Source organism: Podarcis pityusensis, assembly GCF_964106645.2.
Source record: "Podarcis pityusensis genome assembly, chromosome: 9".
Lineage (NCBI taxonomy): Eukaryota > Metazoa > Chordata > Lepidosauria > Squamata > Lacertidae > Podarcis > Podarcis pityusensis.
The window spans coordinates 15,510,456-15,527,308 of record NC_138034.1 but is presented as its reverse complement, the minus strand read 5'-3'; the positions used below and the strand labels follow the sequence as shown (position 1 = coordinate 15,527,308).

The window sequence follows — 16,853 nt, the reverse complement described above, 5'->3', positions numbered from 1 at the left end:
GAAAATAAAGGTAAAGGTAAAGGGACTCCTGACCATTAGGTCCAGTCGTGGCCGACTCTGGGGTTGCGGCGCTCATCTTGCTTCATTGGCCGAGGGAACCGACGTACAGCTTCTGGGTCATGTGGCCAGCAGGGACGTCCTATTCCATACCCTCCAACATTTCTCTGGTGAAAATGGGGGCGTCCTACCATATCCCTAAACATTCCTCCAATGAAAATAGTGATGCCGTAAAGAAAAGAACATTTTGGAATCAGATCAGAAACTGGGACAGCTTCTGTAAATCCAGGACTGTCCCTGCAAAACAGGGACACTTGGAGGGTCTGGGAGTCGGGATTTGAACCCTTGTCTCCCAGGTCCTAGTCTACCACTGCTGTATGAGTATGATGCTTTAGAACAGTGGTTCGCAAACTCTTTTCTCTGGGCCACACTTTCAGAATAAACATTTGCTTACACCACATTGAATTTCTTATTAATAAGAAATTTCTTATTAATAAGAAATACATTGAAAAACACCAGGATTGTCCTCAGTATCACTTAATGCTCTTGCTCTCATTTTGATACTGTACTGTACTGTACCGTACCGTACCGTACCGTACTATACTATACTATACTATACTATACTATACTATACTATACTATACAGTGGTGCCTCGCAAGACGAAATTAATCCGTTCCGCGAGTCTCTTTGTCTTGCGGTTTTTTCGTTTTGCGAAGCACGGCTATTAGCGGCTTAGCGGCTATTAATGGCTTAGCGGCTTAGCGACTTTAAGAAAAAGGAAACAAACTCGCAAGAACTGGCAAGACGTTTCGTCTTGCGAAGCAAGCCCATAGGGAAATTCGTCTTGTGGAACGACTCAAAAAACGGAAAACTCTTTCATCTTGCGCGTTTTTCATCTTGCGAGGCATTCGTCTTGTGAGGTACCACTGTACTATACAGTGGTACCTCAGGTTACAGACGCTTCAGGTGACAGACATTTCAGGTTACAGACTCCGCTAACCCAGAAATATTACCTCAGGTTAAGAACTTTGCTTTAGGATGAGAACAGAAATCGCGCAGCAGTGGCACGGCACGGCGGGCCCCATTAGCTAAAGTGGTGCTTCAGGTTAAGAACAGTTTCAGGTTAAGAACGGACCTCCAGAATGAATTAAGTTCTTAACCCGAGGTACCACTGCACTATATTACAGTCAAACCTTGGTTTCCGAACGCCTCCGTTTTGGAACGTTTCAGCTCCCAAATGCTGAAAGCCCAGAAGTAACTGCTCTGGTTTTCGAACAATTTTCAGAAGCCGAATGTGCTATGCAGCTTCCATTTTGAGTTTCCCTATTGTATTGAAGCTTCCGCTTTCAGTTTTCAGTTATCAAACGTTTCGGAAGTCGAATGGTCTTCCGGAATGAATTATGTTTGACAACCGAGGTTTGACTGTACAATGAAATGTTCAAATGTTTGTTTGACTGTCCTTGAATCTTCCTGCTCCACTTGCATTCCTCTCCTGCCACACCAGTGTGATGCACCACACCCTTTGAACGCCACTGCAACAACAACAACAACAACAACAACAACAACAACAACAACTTTTATTTGTATCCCACCCTCCCCGGCTGAAACCAGTCTCAGGGCGGTTAACATCAAATATATAACATTGGCATAAAATGAAACAATAATTAAACTACCTCCTAAAAAAAAGTCAGGATCAAATTAAAATTGAATAGAGAATAACACTAGCAAAATGGTACTCCTTGTCCCACAGACAACTGCAATCCGAAGTCCTGTTCAGCAGCTCATTTTGTTGGCAGTGGGAGGGCACTTTCAGAAGGTCAAGGGAAGGTTGTGCCAATCCCCAGCCCTTGGGCTACTTTCAAGTTCTCCATTTTGATATGCATCATTTCACTAAAAATAACGGTCCAAAAACTTGCCATTTTTACCAAATCCATCCTTTCCTCTGATTTAAGACAACTGTGAAGCAACGCATGCGGCTGTTCTCCCATTACACATGACAAAAGCTCACTGACTGAACAGAACGATGGCCACAGGCCATGACCCAATGCTCTCACGTACATGCAAGGACTTCCCTTTTCTATAAGTGAATGAATGGCCTGACTGCACAGAGGGGAATCCCCCTTCTCTCCATGGAGAACTTCCCTTTATACTTCTGGCAGATGGGACTGAGTTCCTGAGGGCATCTGCCGAATGGAATGAGCAACAACTTCTGCTCTTGTTTTGCTGCCTGCTGTAAAGCGAAATGTAGATTAAAACAGGCAACAGAGAACAACCAACTGCCAAAGCACGTGGAATATAAAGAATTCATTTGAGTCAGATTATCTCTTATTGGTTTACTAATTAAATGCACACCAAATGGCTGGAATATCTGTAGAGCAGCTGCGCTAGCTGTTGCTCCCTTCCTTATAATAATTATTGTTCCAGTTCTGTTAAGCATGGCAGCAGGCCTGGCCCATCTATGAGGCAAGGGTCGGCAACTGTCTCAGGCGGCAGAATCCACAGGAACAGCAAATCTCAGTGTATTTGTTTCTGATATAGTTCTTCCCTCACCTATTCTTCCCTGGCGGGAAGGAGAGGTGCCAATTTTGGGGTCTGCTTCAGGTGTCAAAATATCTTGGGCCGGCCCTGCCTGGCAATCTTTCCTCACTTTATTTAGTTAGAGTTACTGGGCAAACATGGAAATAGGTACGATAGGAGGGTGTGGGTTGGTGCAGCGACTGTTGGTGCAATTGAGGCCTCCCTGAAACAGGGAGCAACATTGCTATAGCGTGTTCTCCTTCATGGAGAGCACGGGTTGCAGTGGGGGCTGACAAGACACTCCAAAATTGTGGGGTGGGCTAATTGTTCATTGGCCACAGTTGCGATTGGGCTTCCCTTGTTGTTGGGAAGAAGTTAATGTTGCCATTTTGTGACTGACAGCTAGAAACCTTAAAACTCCCTGCACGAAGTGTAGATCTTTCTCTTTTCGCCCCGTGCATCGGATTGCCCGCCCGCCCCCCATATTTAGGGTTGTTCACATTGACCTTGCTATGCCTGTCATGGGGTCGTCTGCTTTGGGGCAGGGGCCCGGTAGGAATTTTGTCCATCTGGCTGATTGGCTGGGGCCATTTGGTTTTTGCCTACTGCGTAGCAAATCGTCACAACTTCTAAAGTTGCGGTTGGGCATTGGTTTTTGGTTTGGTTGGTGGAGGGGCATTGATTGGCTGTGCCTGCCCCTCTAATGCTGCTGCGGCAAGGGTATTCCGTTAAAGGAATACAGGGGCTCACCATTGCTTTTGTCTGAACCCTGTCAAGGGGCTAGGGCCACGCAAGAGCCCCTGGTTGCATTTGGGGAGGACTGAGGGCAGGTTCCCTGCTCTGTCGCTATCCCCAAAATGTATTCCCCTTTTCTGGCTTTTGCAAGCTTGCGAAATGTCAGTCTGTCCCCACTGGGGGCAGATAGTTGCAACCAATGCAAACACTCACATTTTTGTATTTTAATTAAGTTGTGGCCAAAATTATGCCAAAAACCTTAAACAAAATTTCTGTGTGATGTGTGAGTTATTTGGGGTGGCTTGGGGACCTCGACACGCAATTGTCAGAGCTCTTTCCAAGTACGAGTCCTTAGGGAACAATGGACATGAAGAGCTCTTTCACCTGCAGGTTATCCAAACACAGTACATCATGCTGCTTGCCCGTTCTGGCGGTACCTTGTCCAACCTGTGGGAGTCATAAAGCCACGGTAAAGGCTTGTAATATTGCAGGGTGCCCCCTGACCTCGGCTGACCAGCACTCTGAGCTTTACAATGTATTGGAATGTATTGACCTTAAATGGAGTTGTATTTCCTCTGGGCAGTGATGACCCTATATGGTGATGGGGGCAATAAAAGCCTTGACCGGATGAGGTAACGTGAGACATTGGCAAACGGCCATGTGGCTGGAGAGAGACAAAGGATAATAAAGAAGCTACAGGAGGAGAGAGAAGTTCGAAAGGAGCTGCTCATACCATCATGAAAATATTGCTGGCTCTCTGTGTCTTTATTTTATGCTAAACTGCGCCATTTGTAACGGCTGGCTCCGACACCAACCAACATCAGCAAAGTGTCTCAGGAGGAGAAAGCAAGCACACAGACAGGCTCCCAGAATTGTAGGGCATGATGGAAGAAGAAGAGTTTGGATTTGATATCCTGCCTTTCACTCCCTTTAAGGAGTCTCAAAGCGGCTAACATTCTCCTTTCCCTTCCTCCCCCACAACAAACACTCTGTGAGGTGAGTGGGGCTGAGAGACTTCAAAGAAGTGTGACTGGCCCAAGGTCACCCAGCAGCTGCATGTGGAGGAGCGGGGAAGCGAACCTGGTTCCCCAGATTATGAGACTACCGCTCTTAACCACTACACCACACTGGCTCTGTGATTGAATGATAAAGACGACAGACAAACCCAAAATACCTCCCAGGAAAAATGCAGCCACGCAGGAGCTGAACAACAAACTGCATAGTTAACATTGCAGGATAAATACGCAATGGTAAATCTCTAGCCGTTCTTTCCCAAGCTTTTACTGCCACCCAGGGATGAAGTGAATGACAGCCTCTATTTCTCAATATCAAGAATCCCTTAACAGGAACATAGGCTCCTAGCCACTGTACTAAAAGGAAGATGAGCAACATATTGGCAGTTGCATTTATGAATAGCTTGAGATCTTGCCCAGAGTCTAAAGAAATGCACAATTAGTTCTACATTGTTGGAGTTTGTTTCTTGAATGGTAGCCTGCCATGCCACATAGCAATACCCTTTTGAAACCAAGGGCCAAAATCCATCTTTCTTTTATTGTGCTGTTAGCAACCGTGACTGGTTGTTGCTTTTAATACCAGCCATTTGGGGGGGGGGGGGTTAGGGATCACAGCATACAGGGAGGTTTTTGTATGAGGATCATTCCTCCCCAGGAATGATTCTCATACCATAAAAGAAAATCTATCTTTGGGGTTGGGAAAAGCTCCCATTAGTATTAATAGAAGTCCCCCAAGGTCCATTATCATGCAAGTCAGGATCAGGATAATGGCTGGAGAGAGGCAGGTTGAGTCTCACTTGCACCCATGATGTGGTCTCAATGTTAATTGCACCTGCAAAGCCATGCCTAGTTTTACATTTTTAAAGCACACACACATGCACAAGGCAATAAAAATAAAGTTTAGTTTGGTCCTGGAAGGCCTTTCAAAAGCAGTTTGTTATATGGCACAGAGGTCACTTGTTTAAAGACCTACATTGGCTCCCAGTATGTTTCTGAGCACAAGTCAAAGTGTTGGTGCTGACCTTGAAAGTCCTAAACGGCTTCGGACCAGTATACCTGAAGGAGCATCTCTACCCCCATAGTTCAGCCCAGACATTGAGGTCCAGCGCTGAGAGCCTTCTGGTGGTTCCCTCCTTGTGAGAAGTGAGGTTACAGGGAACAAGACAGAGGACCTTCTCGGTAGTGGCGCCTGCCCTGGTGAATGCCCTCCCATCAGATGTCAAGGAAATAAACAGCTGACTTTTAGAATACAGTGCTACCTCTGGTTAAGAACTTAATTCATTCCGGAGCTCCGTTCTTAACCTGAAACTGTTCTTAACCTGTACATCTGAAGGCAGCCCTGTTTAGGGAAGCTTTTAATGTTTGCTGTTTTATCGTGTTTTTAATATTCTGTTGGGAGCCTCCCAGAGTGGCTGGGCAAACCCAGCCAGATGAGTGGGGTATAAATAATAAATAATAATAATAATAATAATAATAATAATAATAATACAGTGGTACCTCAGGTTAAGTACTTAATTCGTTCCGGAGGTCCGTTCTTAACCTGAAACTGTTCTTAACCTGAAGCATCACTTTAGCTAATGGGGCCTCCTGCTGCCGCCGCGCTGCCGGAGCCCGATCTCTGTTCTTATCCTGAAGCAAAGTTCTTAACCTGAAGCACTATTTCTGGGTTAGCAGCGTGTGTAACCCGAAGCGTATGTAACCTGAAGCGTATGTAACCCGAGGTACCACTGTATTAATATTAAAGAAGGGAAAAGAACCAAAACTTTGCAGACTCTTTCCTTCACTGATTGCTAACCTTAGGTGTCTAAAGCCATATGGAATAGAAACCATGCCATACTTTCTTCCTACACCTGGGTTGTAAAGGGAATGCCCAAACTCAATTCCCTGAAAATGATTTTTTTTTAAAAAAAGTTATATGGAAGTTATATGGCAGGTTCCATCTACTGGACCTCTCAGTCATGGCCCATGCACTAAACTGTGCTCCATTCCCCAGCTGAGCTTCACCAATATGGCCATGCAGAAACAAATCTTTTCTTGGGTATCAGGTTACTGTAGGTCTTCGCTATGTTCTGAACAGCCACAGCTCTGTGAGCCCTGAGTGTGGGGCACCATTTTTCTACTCTGGGGGGTGGAAATAGGGGGTTTGATCCTCCCAGCTGGCTCTCACAAGAACCCAGAGGAGGATGAGGGATCTCATGAGGGCTTTAGGTGGACAGAGCAGCCAAGAGCCATTCCACCGTTGGAACCATTTTGCCCATGAGCTACTCCTACCCATTTTGGGTTTGGCCCAGCTTCTCCTATAGCCATTCCCTGATCTCTGCTAATAAAGCAAGGTGTTTCTTAGAGACAAAGACTTCATTGTGCATCTTATAACTGCAGCACGTCTTGCTGTTGCTAGACCCTGGAGGACATTAAACGTGAACCTATATAAAGTTTGGTATGCTTATGTCTGGGAATTAATTTTGATGGAAAAGTTAACAGAAAGGGTACGTGGACGAAAACAATGTGAGAAACTACATAACTTTTACATAACGTGGTCCTCCTTTATTACATATGCATCAAAGAAAGAACATGCATTTAAACCACCTAAGACACATGGGAGCATGTGGAATGATATTTCTTAAACCAGCAACTGTAGAAATATTTTTTTATTTGATTATATTACTAATGTAATTACCTGGACGTAGTTGGGGCTGTTTTTTTGGGGGGGGGGTGTTAGGGGAAAACTGTATCGGATTGCTTGTATTTGATTATATGTTGTTCTTATATTCAACTAACAAAATATTCCAAAAAATAAAAAGCAAGGTGTTTATACCCTTTTGCCCCCAGCAAATTTTTTTTTTAAGCATACCTTTAGGTGCATTGTTACTCGAGAACTAAAAGTTGACGGAGGCCAGCAAAATGAAATTCTGGGATCCATACTTAGCTTTCGTGAAAGTCCTTTCTTTGGAATGGTGACTGTTTCCGTCTTTAAGCATGAGACCACCGAAAAAAGGCCAAGCTGGCTGGTTTTCACCTCCGCAAAAGTCCCCTGTGTGATAGAAATTAGTGAAAAATGCTGAAGTGGATATCGATAAACGAATTCTAACCTGTATGCCAGCATGAATCAGAGGTATAAAAGGAAAGTAACCTGAGAGTTAACAACCACAGTGAAAGATTGCTTTCTCCGTTCTGTTTTCGGGCAACTTTATCTGACAGCCACAGAAATGTAGCCGCTTTGCAGTTTTAGCTACCGCAGAGATATGAGTATCACTTCCTGTGGTCTCTTCCCTCACTGCTTTGGTAATATATCTGAAATATACTCAGAGTCTAGAGTGGATTTCATGCTCTTTATTCAGCTCATAGTGGATAGTGGTGAGGAGGAATGAAAGTTTCCCCAAACTATCTGCTTTATATACATTATTTACACAATGGGCTGCACGTGATTGGCTAATTCCAGAATTCTCCTGTAGGCCAATCAGGTTGTGGATTCACTTCCACCTGGAGCTGGATTGGGTGGCTCCTGCAGACCAATCATACTGCTGCATTGTTCTAGGACCAATCAAACTGCTGCATTCTGAATCCTATTGTTCTAGGACCAATCAGACTGCTGCCTTTTGGATCCTATTCAACTCAGTACATAACAATATCAAATAAGGAGCAATTATGTTGGGGGCTGCCCAGACTTGGCAGCAGCACCTGGCATCCGGGGGCAGTTGTTTGAGACCCAGTAGACCGAGTGCGGATCCCTGCCCTGCTAGTGGGATCTGTGAACCTCCATTTTAATTTCCCCAATGCTTTGAAGTGACATTAATGGCAGCCCCTGGTTGGTCAATATTTACATTATATAAAGATATTTCTTATTCTGGATCAGCATTTCTCAGGGATTCGAACCACTCACCTTCTGATCAGCAAGCCCAAGAGGCTCAGTGGTTTAGACCACAGTGCCACCCGCATTCCCTACTCTGCTGCTGTAATTTGTAGCATGACTAACTGCTTGTTCCTTTTGGAGGATTTCAGTGACGGCCCCGATACTCTGCACATGCTCGTCTAGAAGACCTTTGTGATAAAATAAGCTACATGTGGCCAGAGGGGGTGGAGGACCCAAATTCCCTGTTTCAGGTGAGCTCCATCGTATGTGGTTCAGGGTGTGTGATAGCTCTGCTTTCTTCCCATGAATTAGAAACTGGAAGTGATTCCATCTAAAGCCTTCTGGGGTCCCCTGTGATTCTGGACAAACAGAAACAATAGAGCACGTGCTTCTCCAGTACCTATATTATAGACAAATCCGTATTAACCTCATCTCCCCACTACTCCATAAGTACGCAGGGCACACAGGACAATTCTATACCTCCCTGCTGCTTTCAGATACCAACCCTGCTACAACATACAGTGTTGCTAGGCTCCGCATAGCAGCATTCAAAATCCGTCGGTTGCTGTCCTGCGCTACAAACTAGATTTAATGAACACCCATATCAGAGTGCTTTGTAAATTGATAGTCATAGCCTTTTATATGCCAACCTTTTATGCTCTTCCACATCCGTTTAATGCTCCTAACCCTTCTTTTAGATTATTTTAGCTCTTTTAGATTCTTATAGTCTTTTATATATACACCTTCTGTTTTAATAATTTTAGCTTTCCAAAATGTTTTACAGATTGTAAATGATTGTACCCCACCCTGGTCAGTGACCGTAATAAAGATTTGATTGATTGATTGAGCACCAAACCTTGACAATAATTCACTAACCTTCTGGTTCCCTTGGTGCCCTTCCAAGGAGACAGGAGTCAAATAACTTGACCGAAAGTTGACATCAGTCACCTTCACCATAATATCTTTGTACATTCCTCTGTAACGTGAAATAAATGGGATCGCGATGATGATGGAATGAAGGGTTGGTGGGCCAATGGAAGAGCAGCACTCAGCATGGATGACGTTGCTGACCAGTTCTTCAGAACCATCCACCACCAATGAACTCAAATCATTGACAACTCGGATGACTAGATTTTCCAGCACACTGAAAGGGGCTCTAATGGAACAGGCTATTTCAGGTTCACTCAGGTCATTCGCTTTCACAAGAAACCTGCAGACAAAATACAACAGTACCCATCTGTAAAGGAGACCAATAGCTAGAATCGATTTGCAGCTGTTGAACTCCCGAAACAGTTCAGGAACCAAGGCGCAGCTTCCAATTGGCTGCAGGACCTTCCTGCAGCCAGTTGGAAGCCACAGAAGCAGCGCTGAATGTTTGGCTTCCAAAGAAAGTTCAAAAACTGGAACAATCACTTCCGGTTTTCGATTGTTCGGGAGCTGGAATGTTCGGCTCCCAAGGCCGAAATATTTTTGATATTTGATGTTTTATTGTGTTTTTAATATTCTGTTGGGAGCCACCCAGAGTGGCTGGGGAAACAAAGCCAGATGAGTAGAATATAAATAATAAATTATTATTATTATTATTATTATTATTATTATTATTATTATTAGCTGCTTTTGCTGCAACAAACTAACAATGACCCCCCCTCTGGAATTTGTCCCGAAGGCTACTGTTGTGTCTCCCCCAAAAGACCACTTGCTCTTACTCTTTAGTCATCCAGCCACTTTCATTGTCCTTTCCTTCCAGCTCACCGGAAGACAGATGCATGGGACTGTTTTTATGCAAGTCTCCTGACCTTGTACAATTTTCTTGGTAGCTTTGGGCAATTTCAATACTTGTCTCCTTTTGATTGACATCTTTGTCACTCCTGCCTGGCTCGGCTATCAGCCTGTAATTCCCATTTCCCATCTGCTTCAGGGCTTCCTTTATCTCTGTCTGTTTTTCCTGATTAGGACACGTCTGCAGATGCTTTGCGCTGCTGTTTTCCAGCTTTCTGGACACAGTTACATTTCCCCCATTGTTTCCTGAACTGTCTTCCAAATCTCTGTTTTCTGAAATTTTCTGAGTGGAAGATAGCACTGATTGAGAACCTATTCCATTGTCCTGATTTGGCACTGCAATGGATTTTTGTTGCAGATCTTCATTTTTCACAAGTACTGGAAATTCCTGTTCTTTGCCAGCTATATTTTCATTTGAGGATGAACCTGATTCAGTTTCCACCGTTTTGTCTTCTGTCATCTGGGTTTCGTTTCCCCCTCTGCATATGGATGAAGGTTCATGAAATGGTTGACTGACACCTGCCAATAACTGCGTGCCATTTGCTTTCTCTTTATCAGCATCATGCACAGATTTCCAAGGGATACACGGAACAAACGGCACGTCATCCGATTTTCTGCAGCTCATTTCAAGCAGATTGTTTTGTAAGTCTCCAAAGTATTTGGCAACATGTAAGATGAGCTTGTTTAATTTCTGAAGCCAGTCTGCAAGGCTGCTCCCCTCTGAAGAAGCAAACAGAAATATATGTGACGGGTAATACATTGTTTGTGATCTGTTCAGGTGAAAAGGTTAAGCATGTCCTTCCATTTTTATACACTGTTATCATTGCCCAACTTGGTTCCCTTATCTATTTTCTACAGGCTTTTTTTTAGGAGGCTGCAGAAAAGGTGGATTTATTCAAGCACCCCCACCTTTACCTGTAATTAACAGAAGATTGCTCAGCAAGATTGCTTCAGTCCCCTAACTTTATCTTAATCTGCAAAGCCACCCCCCATTCTGTTTCTTGGGCAGGCTAGAAGAGTACAGGAGATTAAATGTTGACAATTTGCAAATACGGTGGCACCTTGGTTCTCAAACTTAATCCATTCTGGAAGTCCGTTCCAAAACCAAAGCGTTTCAAAACCAAGGCACACTTTCCCATAGAAAGTAATGCAAAGCGGATTAATCCATTCCAGACTTTTGAAAACAACCCCTAAAACAGCAATTTAACATGAATTTTACCATCTAACGAGACCATTGGTCCATAAAATGAAAGCAATAAACAATGTACTGCAGTCACACAACCAGTCAATCAGTAACTGAACTGGGTTCCACACAGTCACACACACACAAAAACACCCCGCACAAACAAAAACACAAAATAAATGGCAAAAACAGACAGACCTCAGCGTAACACTCAAAACGGAAGTGTGGCACTCAAAATGGAAGTGCGGCACTCAAATTGGAAGCGTAACACTCAAACCGGAGCACGTTCGGCTTCCCAAAAAAGTTCGCAAACTGGAGCAATTACTTCCAGGTTTGCAGTGTTTGGGTTCCAAGTTGTTTGAGTACCAAGGCGTTTGAGAACCCAGGTACCACTGTAATTGGCAGTAATGACAGCCTTTCCCAGGGAAGAGACCCACATGTTTTGGAAATCTAAGTTTTACAGAATGTAAGTCCAAGTGTGGCCTTTTCAATCAGACCTTTCCCTGTCGCTTCTGTCTGCCAACATAGCAGTACTTTCAATATGTTGCTCTTTACAGAGTTAAGCAAGTAAAGTACTTTTTATTCTTCAGAATCATGCCAACTCTTTTGAGGCTGCTGCTTTCTTTCCCTCTCCGACCTTGATTGCCCAGTTTTGTAACACAATGGCAGACTCTGTTCTCATCTCTCATCTCCTCTTATCTTGTGGAGTATTTTATACAAAAGAGAGACAGGGAAGGAGGGAAGAAAGGAGGACAGGGGCTTTTGTCCAGGAGTACTTTCTTGGAGAAGGGGAGTACTTTCTTGGAGAAGAATCTAAAAAGGAACTGATGCAGATCAAACACCTACATTAAAGTGAATCTAAGTCACCGTTTTCTCAAAAGAAAGCTCCTTTTGTTGCTTTCTTTAGGCTCATGACTCAGAAGCCGAGGCGTAAACGAACTTTGGAGTTAGGTAAAACATTTTTGTCTATTAAATTATGGATATCAGGTTGTAAGATACATATATATATATGCAAGCTTGATGGTCCCTTGCTATCCCAACTGGAACATGATCTCACCTGTCTGAATGGAGATGGGGAAAAACATTGCACATAGATAAAGGGAAGAAGACAAAGCAGTCTCAGTTTGGATTTAGCTCTGGGTGGAGGAGGGAGGCAAAATAGTGAAGGTCCTTGACTTCTCAAAGCATCTTTCAAGATACTGGCAAGCTGAATTGATGTCATTCAGGAACTTAGCTTGTGTGCCTGCATATTGCTTCTGTCTTGCTCAACCTGTGCATTTGCAAACCACCAATTTATTACCAGTTGCCTATCCCGCCCCCCGTGCTCTCAGAAGGAATCCGACCTTGCCATGTCCACACCTACAACTTCCTGTAATTTGCGGAAGTGGGGACAATGAAACAATAGCTTTTCATTTATATTTTACAGTTGCTTTGTCATTTTCTTTTTGCCCAACTTCCAGAGGGGCAATGCTGTACATTTTTTACAGCCCGGTCTTCTGTGCATTACAGTCTTAGTTTACTTAACCTTTACTTCAAAAGCCTATTGCAATTTGAATGTAAGCCTAAATATTATTTGATGTGCAAAATTCTGGAACTGATTTCACATGATTAATAATCTCTGTCCAGACAATTTGGATCCCTTCCAGTCAGGATTAAGCCACATCATGGGACTGAAACTGCCTTGGTCATGCTGGTTGATGATCTCCGGTGGGCTAGGGACAAAGGTGAAAGCTGTTTCCTTGTTCTGCTGGATCTCTCAGTGGCTTTTGATACCATTGACCATAGTATCCTTCTGGACTGTTTAGAGGGGTTGGGAGCTGGAAGCACTGTTATGCAGTGGTTCAGTTCCTTCCTCCAGGGCTGCATCCAGAAAGTGGTGTTCTGGAGTGACTGTTTGGACCTCTGGGCCCTCACTTGTAGGGTGCCTCAGGGCTCCATCTTCTCCACCTGCTTTTTAACATCTATATGGTGCCTCTGAGAGAGATCATCAGGGGGTCTGGGCTGGGTGTTCATCAGTATGTGGATGATACCCAGCTCTATATATTTTTCAGATAGAACCAGTGAAGGCAGTGAATGTCCTGTGTGAGTGTCAGGAGGCGGTTGGAGGATGGATGGCGGCTAACGGATTGAGGTTGAATCCTGATAAGACAGAAGTGCTGTCTCTGGGGGATAGGGGGTGAGCAGGTGTGAGGAGCTCCCTGATCCTGAATGGGGTAACTGTACCCCCGAAGGACCAGGTGTACAGCCTGGGGGGTCATTTTGGACTCACAACTGACCATGAAGGCACAGGTCAATTCTGTGTCCAGGGCAGCTGTCTACCAGCTCCATCTGGGACGCAGGCTGAGACCTATCAGCCTGAGCGCTGTCTCACCAGAATGGTACATGCACTGCTTATGTCCTGTTTGTACTACTGCAATGCACTCTACACAGGGCTACCTTTGAAGGTGACTCAGAAACTATAACTAATCCAGAATGTGGCTGCCAGACTAGTGACTGGGAGCTGCCGCTGGGACCCCCTAACACCGGTACAAAATTTCAAAGTGTTGGTGCTGACATTTGAAGCCCTAAGTGCCCTGGCCCAGTATACCTGAAGGAGCATCTCCACCCCCATCGTTCAGCCTGGACACTGAGGTCCAGGTCCAAGAGCCTTCTGGGGGTTCCTTCTGTGAGACAGTAAAAGGAACTCCAAAGGGCTGGAGTGAGCATACTAACACTTTGCTCAAGTATTTAATATGTATCAGATTAAAGCTCTCTAGATACTTCTTGGTAAATGTAAGGGACCCCTGGACATTTGAGTCCAGTCAAAGGTGACTATGGGGTTGCAGTGCTCATCTCACTTTTGGGTCAAGGGAGCTGGCATTTGTCCACAAACAGTTTTCCGGGTCATGTGGCTAGCATAACTAAATCGCTTCTGGTACAACAGAACATTGTGAGGGAAACCAGAGTGCACGGAAACACCATTTTCTTTCCCGCTGCAATAGTACCTATTTATCTACTTGCACTGGTGTGCTTTTGAACTGTTAGGTTGGCAGGAGCTGGGACCGAGCAATGGGAGCTCACTCCATTGTAGGTATTCGAACCAACGACCTTCTGATTGGCAAGCTCAAGAGGCTCAGTGCTTTAGACCACAGCGCCACCTGCATCCCCTGTTACTTCTTGGCAACACACTAGTACCCAAAATAGAGAAGGAGGCACAGATCCCTTATGTGAATTTTCTTTTTGTGTTTAGACTTACATGCAAGGGACATTTTTTTAAAAAATCTTTTTATTGTTGTCCATAAAGAAGGCTGATTGCCGAGGAATTGATGCTTTTGAATTATGGTGCTGGAGGAGATTCTTGAGAGTCCCATGGACTGCAAGAAGATCAAACCTCTTCATTCTGAAGGAAATCAGCCCTGAGTGCTCACTGGAAGGACAGGTCGTGAAGCTGAGGCTCCAATACTTTGGCCACCTCATGAGAAGAGAAGACTCCCTGGAAAAGACCCTGATGTTGGGAAAGATGGAGGGCACAAGGAGAAGGGGATGACAGAGGACAAGATGGTTGGATAGTGTTCTCGAAGCTACCAGTATGAGTTTGACCAAACTGCGGGAGGCAGTGGAAGACAGGAGTGCCTGGCTTGCTCTGGTCCATGGGGTCGCAAAGAGTCGGACACGACCTAAACAACTAAACAACAACATATATGCTTAAGTGATTATAAACCACCCCCAGAGGGTGCCTTTATGAGCTGCAGGAATGAATGCTTGTCATATCATAGAGACAATCGTGTTCACCTCCTAATCTCTTCAGACTGAGGGGTTGTTAAAGCAACAAGAGCAGAGTGTGTTTCTAAAGTTGGCAAACTCGCTTGACGTGTTTTCAATTTTTGAATATAATGTTATTAAAATTATTTGGTAAATTAAACTACTTTAAGACTGCTTATTTTTTTAAAAAAGACTGCTTATTTTTAGTGGGTTTTTTGCCATTTCATATTTATTTATGATGCTCTCTGTGAATTCCTTAAGCTCTACTCACCTACGGGCCTGATTGAAGCCTTAAATAAATTGTATCTGTTTTCTGCTTTCTCTAGAACTTTTGTAATAGAAAACCAATTTCTAAAAATGCATACAACTATGTATGCCGAGTCTTCCATTTGAGCAATTGGTTGCTACATAGTCCTTGATTTACATATTTAACTTTACTTGCCTTTAATTGAAGCTTGCTTCCAGCCTTTGTCATGAACAACATCCAGCAGCTGATAGGTATTTTGCAGAATCTTAGAAGTCTCTTCCAGTTGCTGGGTGAAGGCTTTCATGAGCTCTAGAAGGAGAGGAGTCAGTTTTGGAAGGAATTCTGCTATCTTCTCATTGTCCTTACTGTCACCTTTAAGAAGCTCTCCTAAACTGAAGTTTTGGTGCCCAATCTCTTCCAGTATTTGACCTAGATTATCAGTAACAGCTTCCATGGCCAGCTCGTGAACTAAAAGCAAAAGATTTCCCAGTAGAACAGTTTTCTGAAGAGAGTTCGTCCTCTAGTATTTATTGCTAAGGCTAAGAAACAGTGTACACTTGTCCTATAGCAAAATAAGCACCTGGCAAAGAAACATGGACTTACTGTTGACAATGAAAAAGGAGTTACTAGGTGACAAATAGGTGTGGCCTTCCTGGAATAAAGAGAACTGGCATACAAAAGACTAATACATGATTATAAATCTAATGGGTTAAGAGCAAATATCATAACTTCATTGCACAAATCTACGGTGCAACCATATTTTGAATATTGTGGTTGATTCACCTCAAAAAGGGTATTGCAGAGTTGGAGAAAGTTGAGTTAAGGACAACCAAAATTATCAAGGGGAGGGAGCAACTCCTCTGAGGGGAAAAATGAGAATATTTGGGGCTTTTTAGTTTATAAAAAAAGTTGAGTAAGGTGTAAAAGATTATGCATGGTGTAGGGAGAGTGAATAGAGAATTTTTTTCCTTCTACACCCATCATTCTAGAGCCCAGGGTTATCCAAGGAAGGTGGATGTTTGAAGATTCAGGACAGGCAAAAAGAAGTATTTATTCACATAGTGTGCAGTAAAACTGTGGAATTTGATACCACAAGTTGTAGTGCTGGTCACCAACTTGTACAGCTTACAAAAGAGCTTTACCCCTAAATGGAAAACGAGCAAGGTCCCAACTAAAGAAGAATGGTGACTTAAATTGACGGACTATGCGTAGCTTGCAGACCTAACATATAGAATAAGAGAACAAGAAGAACATACATTTAAAGAAGATTGGAAAATGTTTATTGAGTATATGGGGGAAATTGTGTACACTTGAAAAAGTTGGCAGCATTAAGATAAATTCAACAGTGTAAATAAGTTTTGATGGGTGTAATAATGGAATACTGAAGGGTTTGGTTTATGTAAAATAGGCAGGGATTTATGTTATGCAAAGGAACCATGGAAAGAGAAGGAGGGTAGTCATTGATATTTTAAGGTTGTTTAAATGACTATTCAAATATGTCATTTTACCATCTAACAAGACCATTGAACCATAAAAATGAAAGCAATAATCAATGTTCTGTACTATAAAATATATAAAACAGTATTGTAGATGATAAAAGTTAAAATTAATTCTTTTTCTTACCTGCTCCGATTATAGTCATTGTTTGGATGAGGGGCTTTTATTCATTTCTGCCGTCACACAATCAATCAATCAGTAGCTGAGCTGGGTTCCACACAGTCACAAAAACAAAGTAACCGAAAAAGCCTCCAAAACAAAAATGCAAAATAAATAGTAAAAACAAAAGCGCC

The 16,853-nt window shown here is 43.4% G+C and overlaps 1 protein-coding gene across 2 annotated transcripts in view; it reads right to left on the bottom strand.

Annotated features, from left to right (window-relative positions):
* DTHD1 (death domain containing 1) overlaps window positions 1-15,619 on the bottom strand; it is a 30,891-nt gene extending 15,272 nt beyond the window's left edge. For both annotated transcript variants that reach the window (XM_081019864.1, XM_081019865.1), the window contains exons 1-4: window positions 15,259-15,619; window positions 9,820-10,612; window positions 8,990-9,323; window positions 7,115-7,294 (exon numbers count right to left, since the gene is read on the bottom strand). In XM_081019864.1, the coding sequence (XP_080875990.1) occupies window positions 7,115-7,294; window positions 8,990-9,323; window positions 9,820-10,612; window positions 15,259-15,517 (1,566 nt within the window). In that variant the 5' untranslated portion in view covers window positions 15,518-15,619. The remainder of the gene's footprint in view (window positions 1-7,114; window positions 7,295-8,989; window positions 9,324-9,819; window positions 10,613-15,258) is intronic.
* Window positions 15,620-16,853: the final 1,234 nt, after the last annotated feature.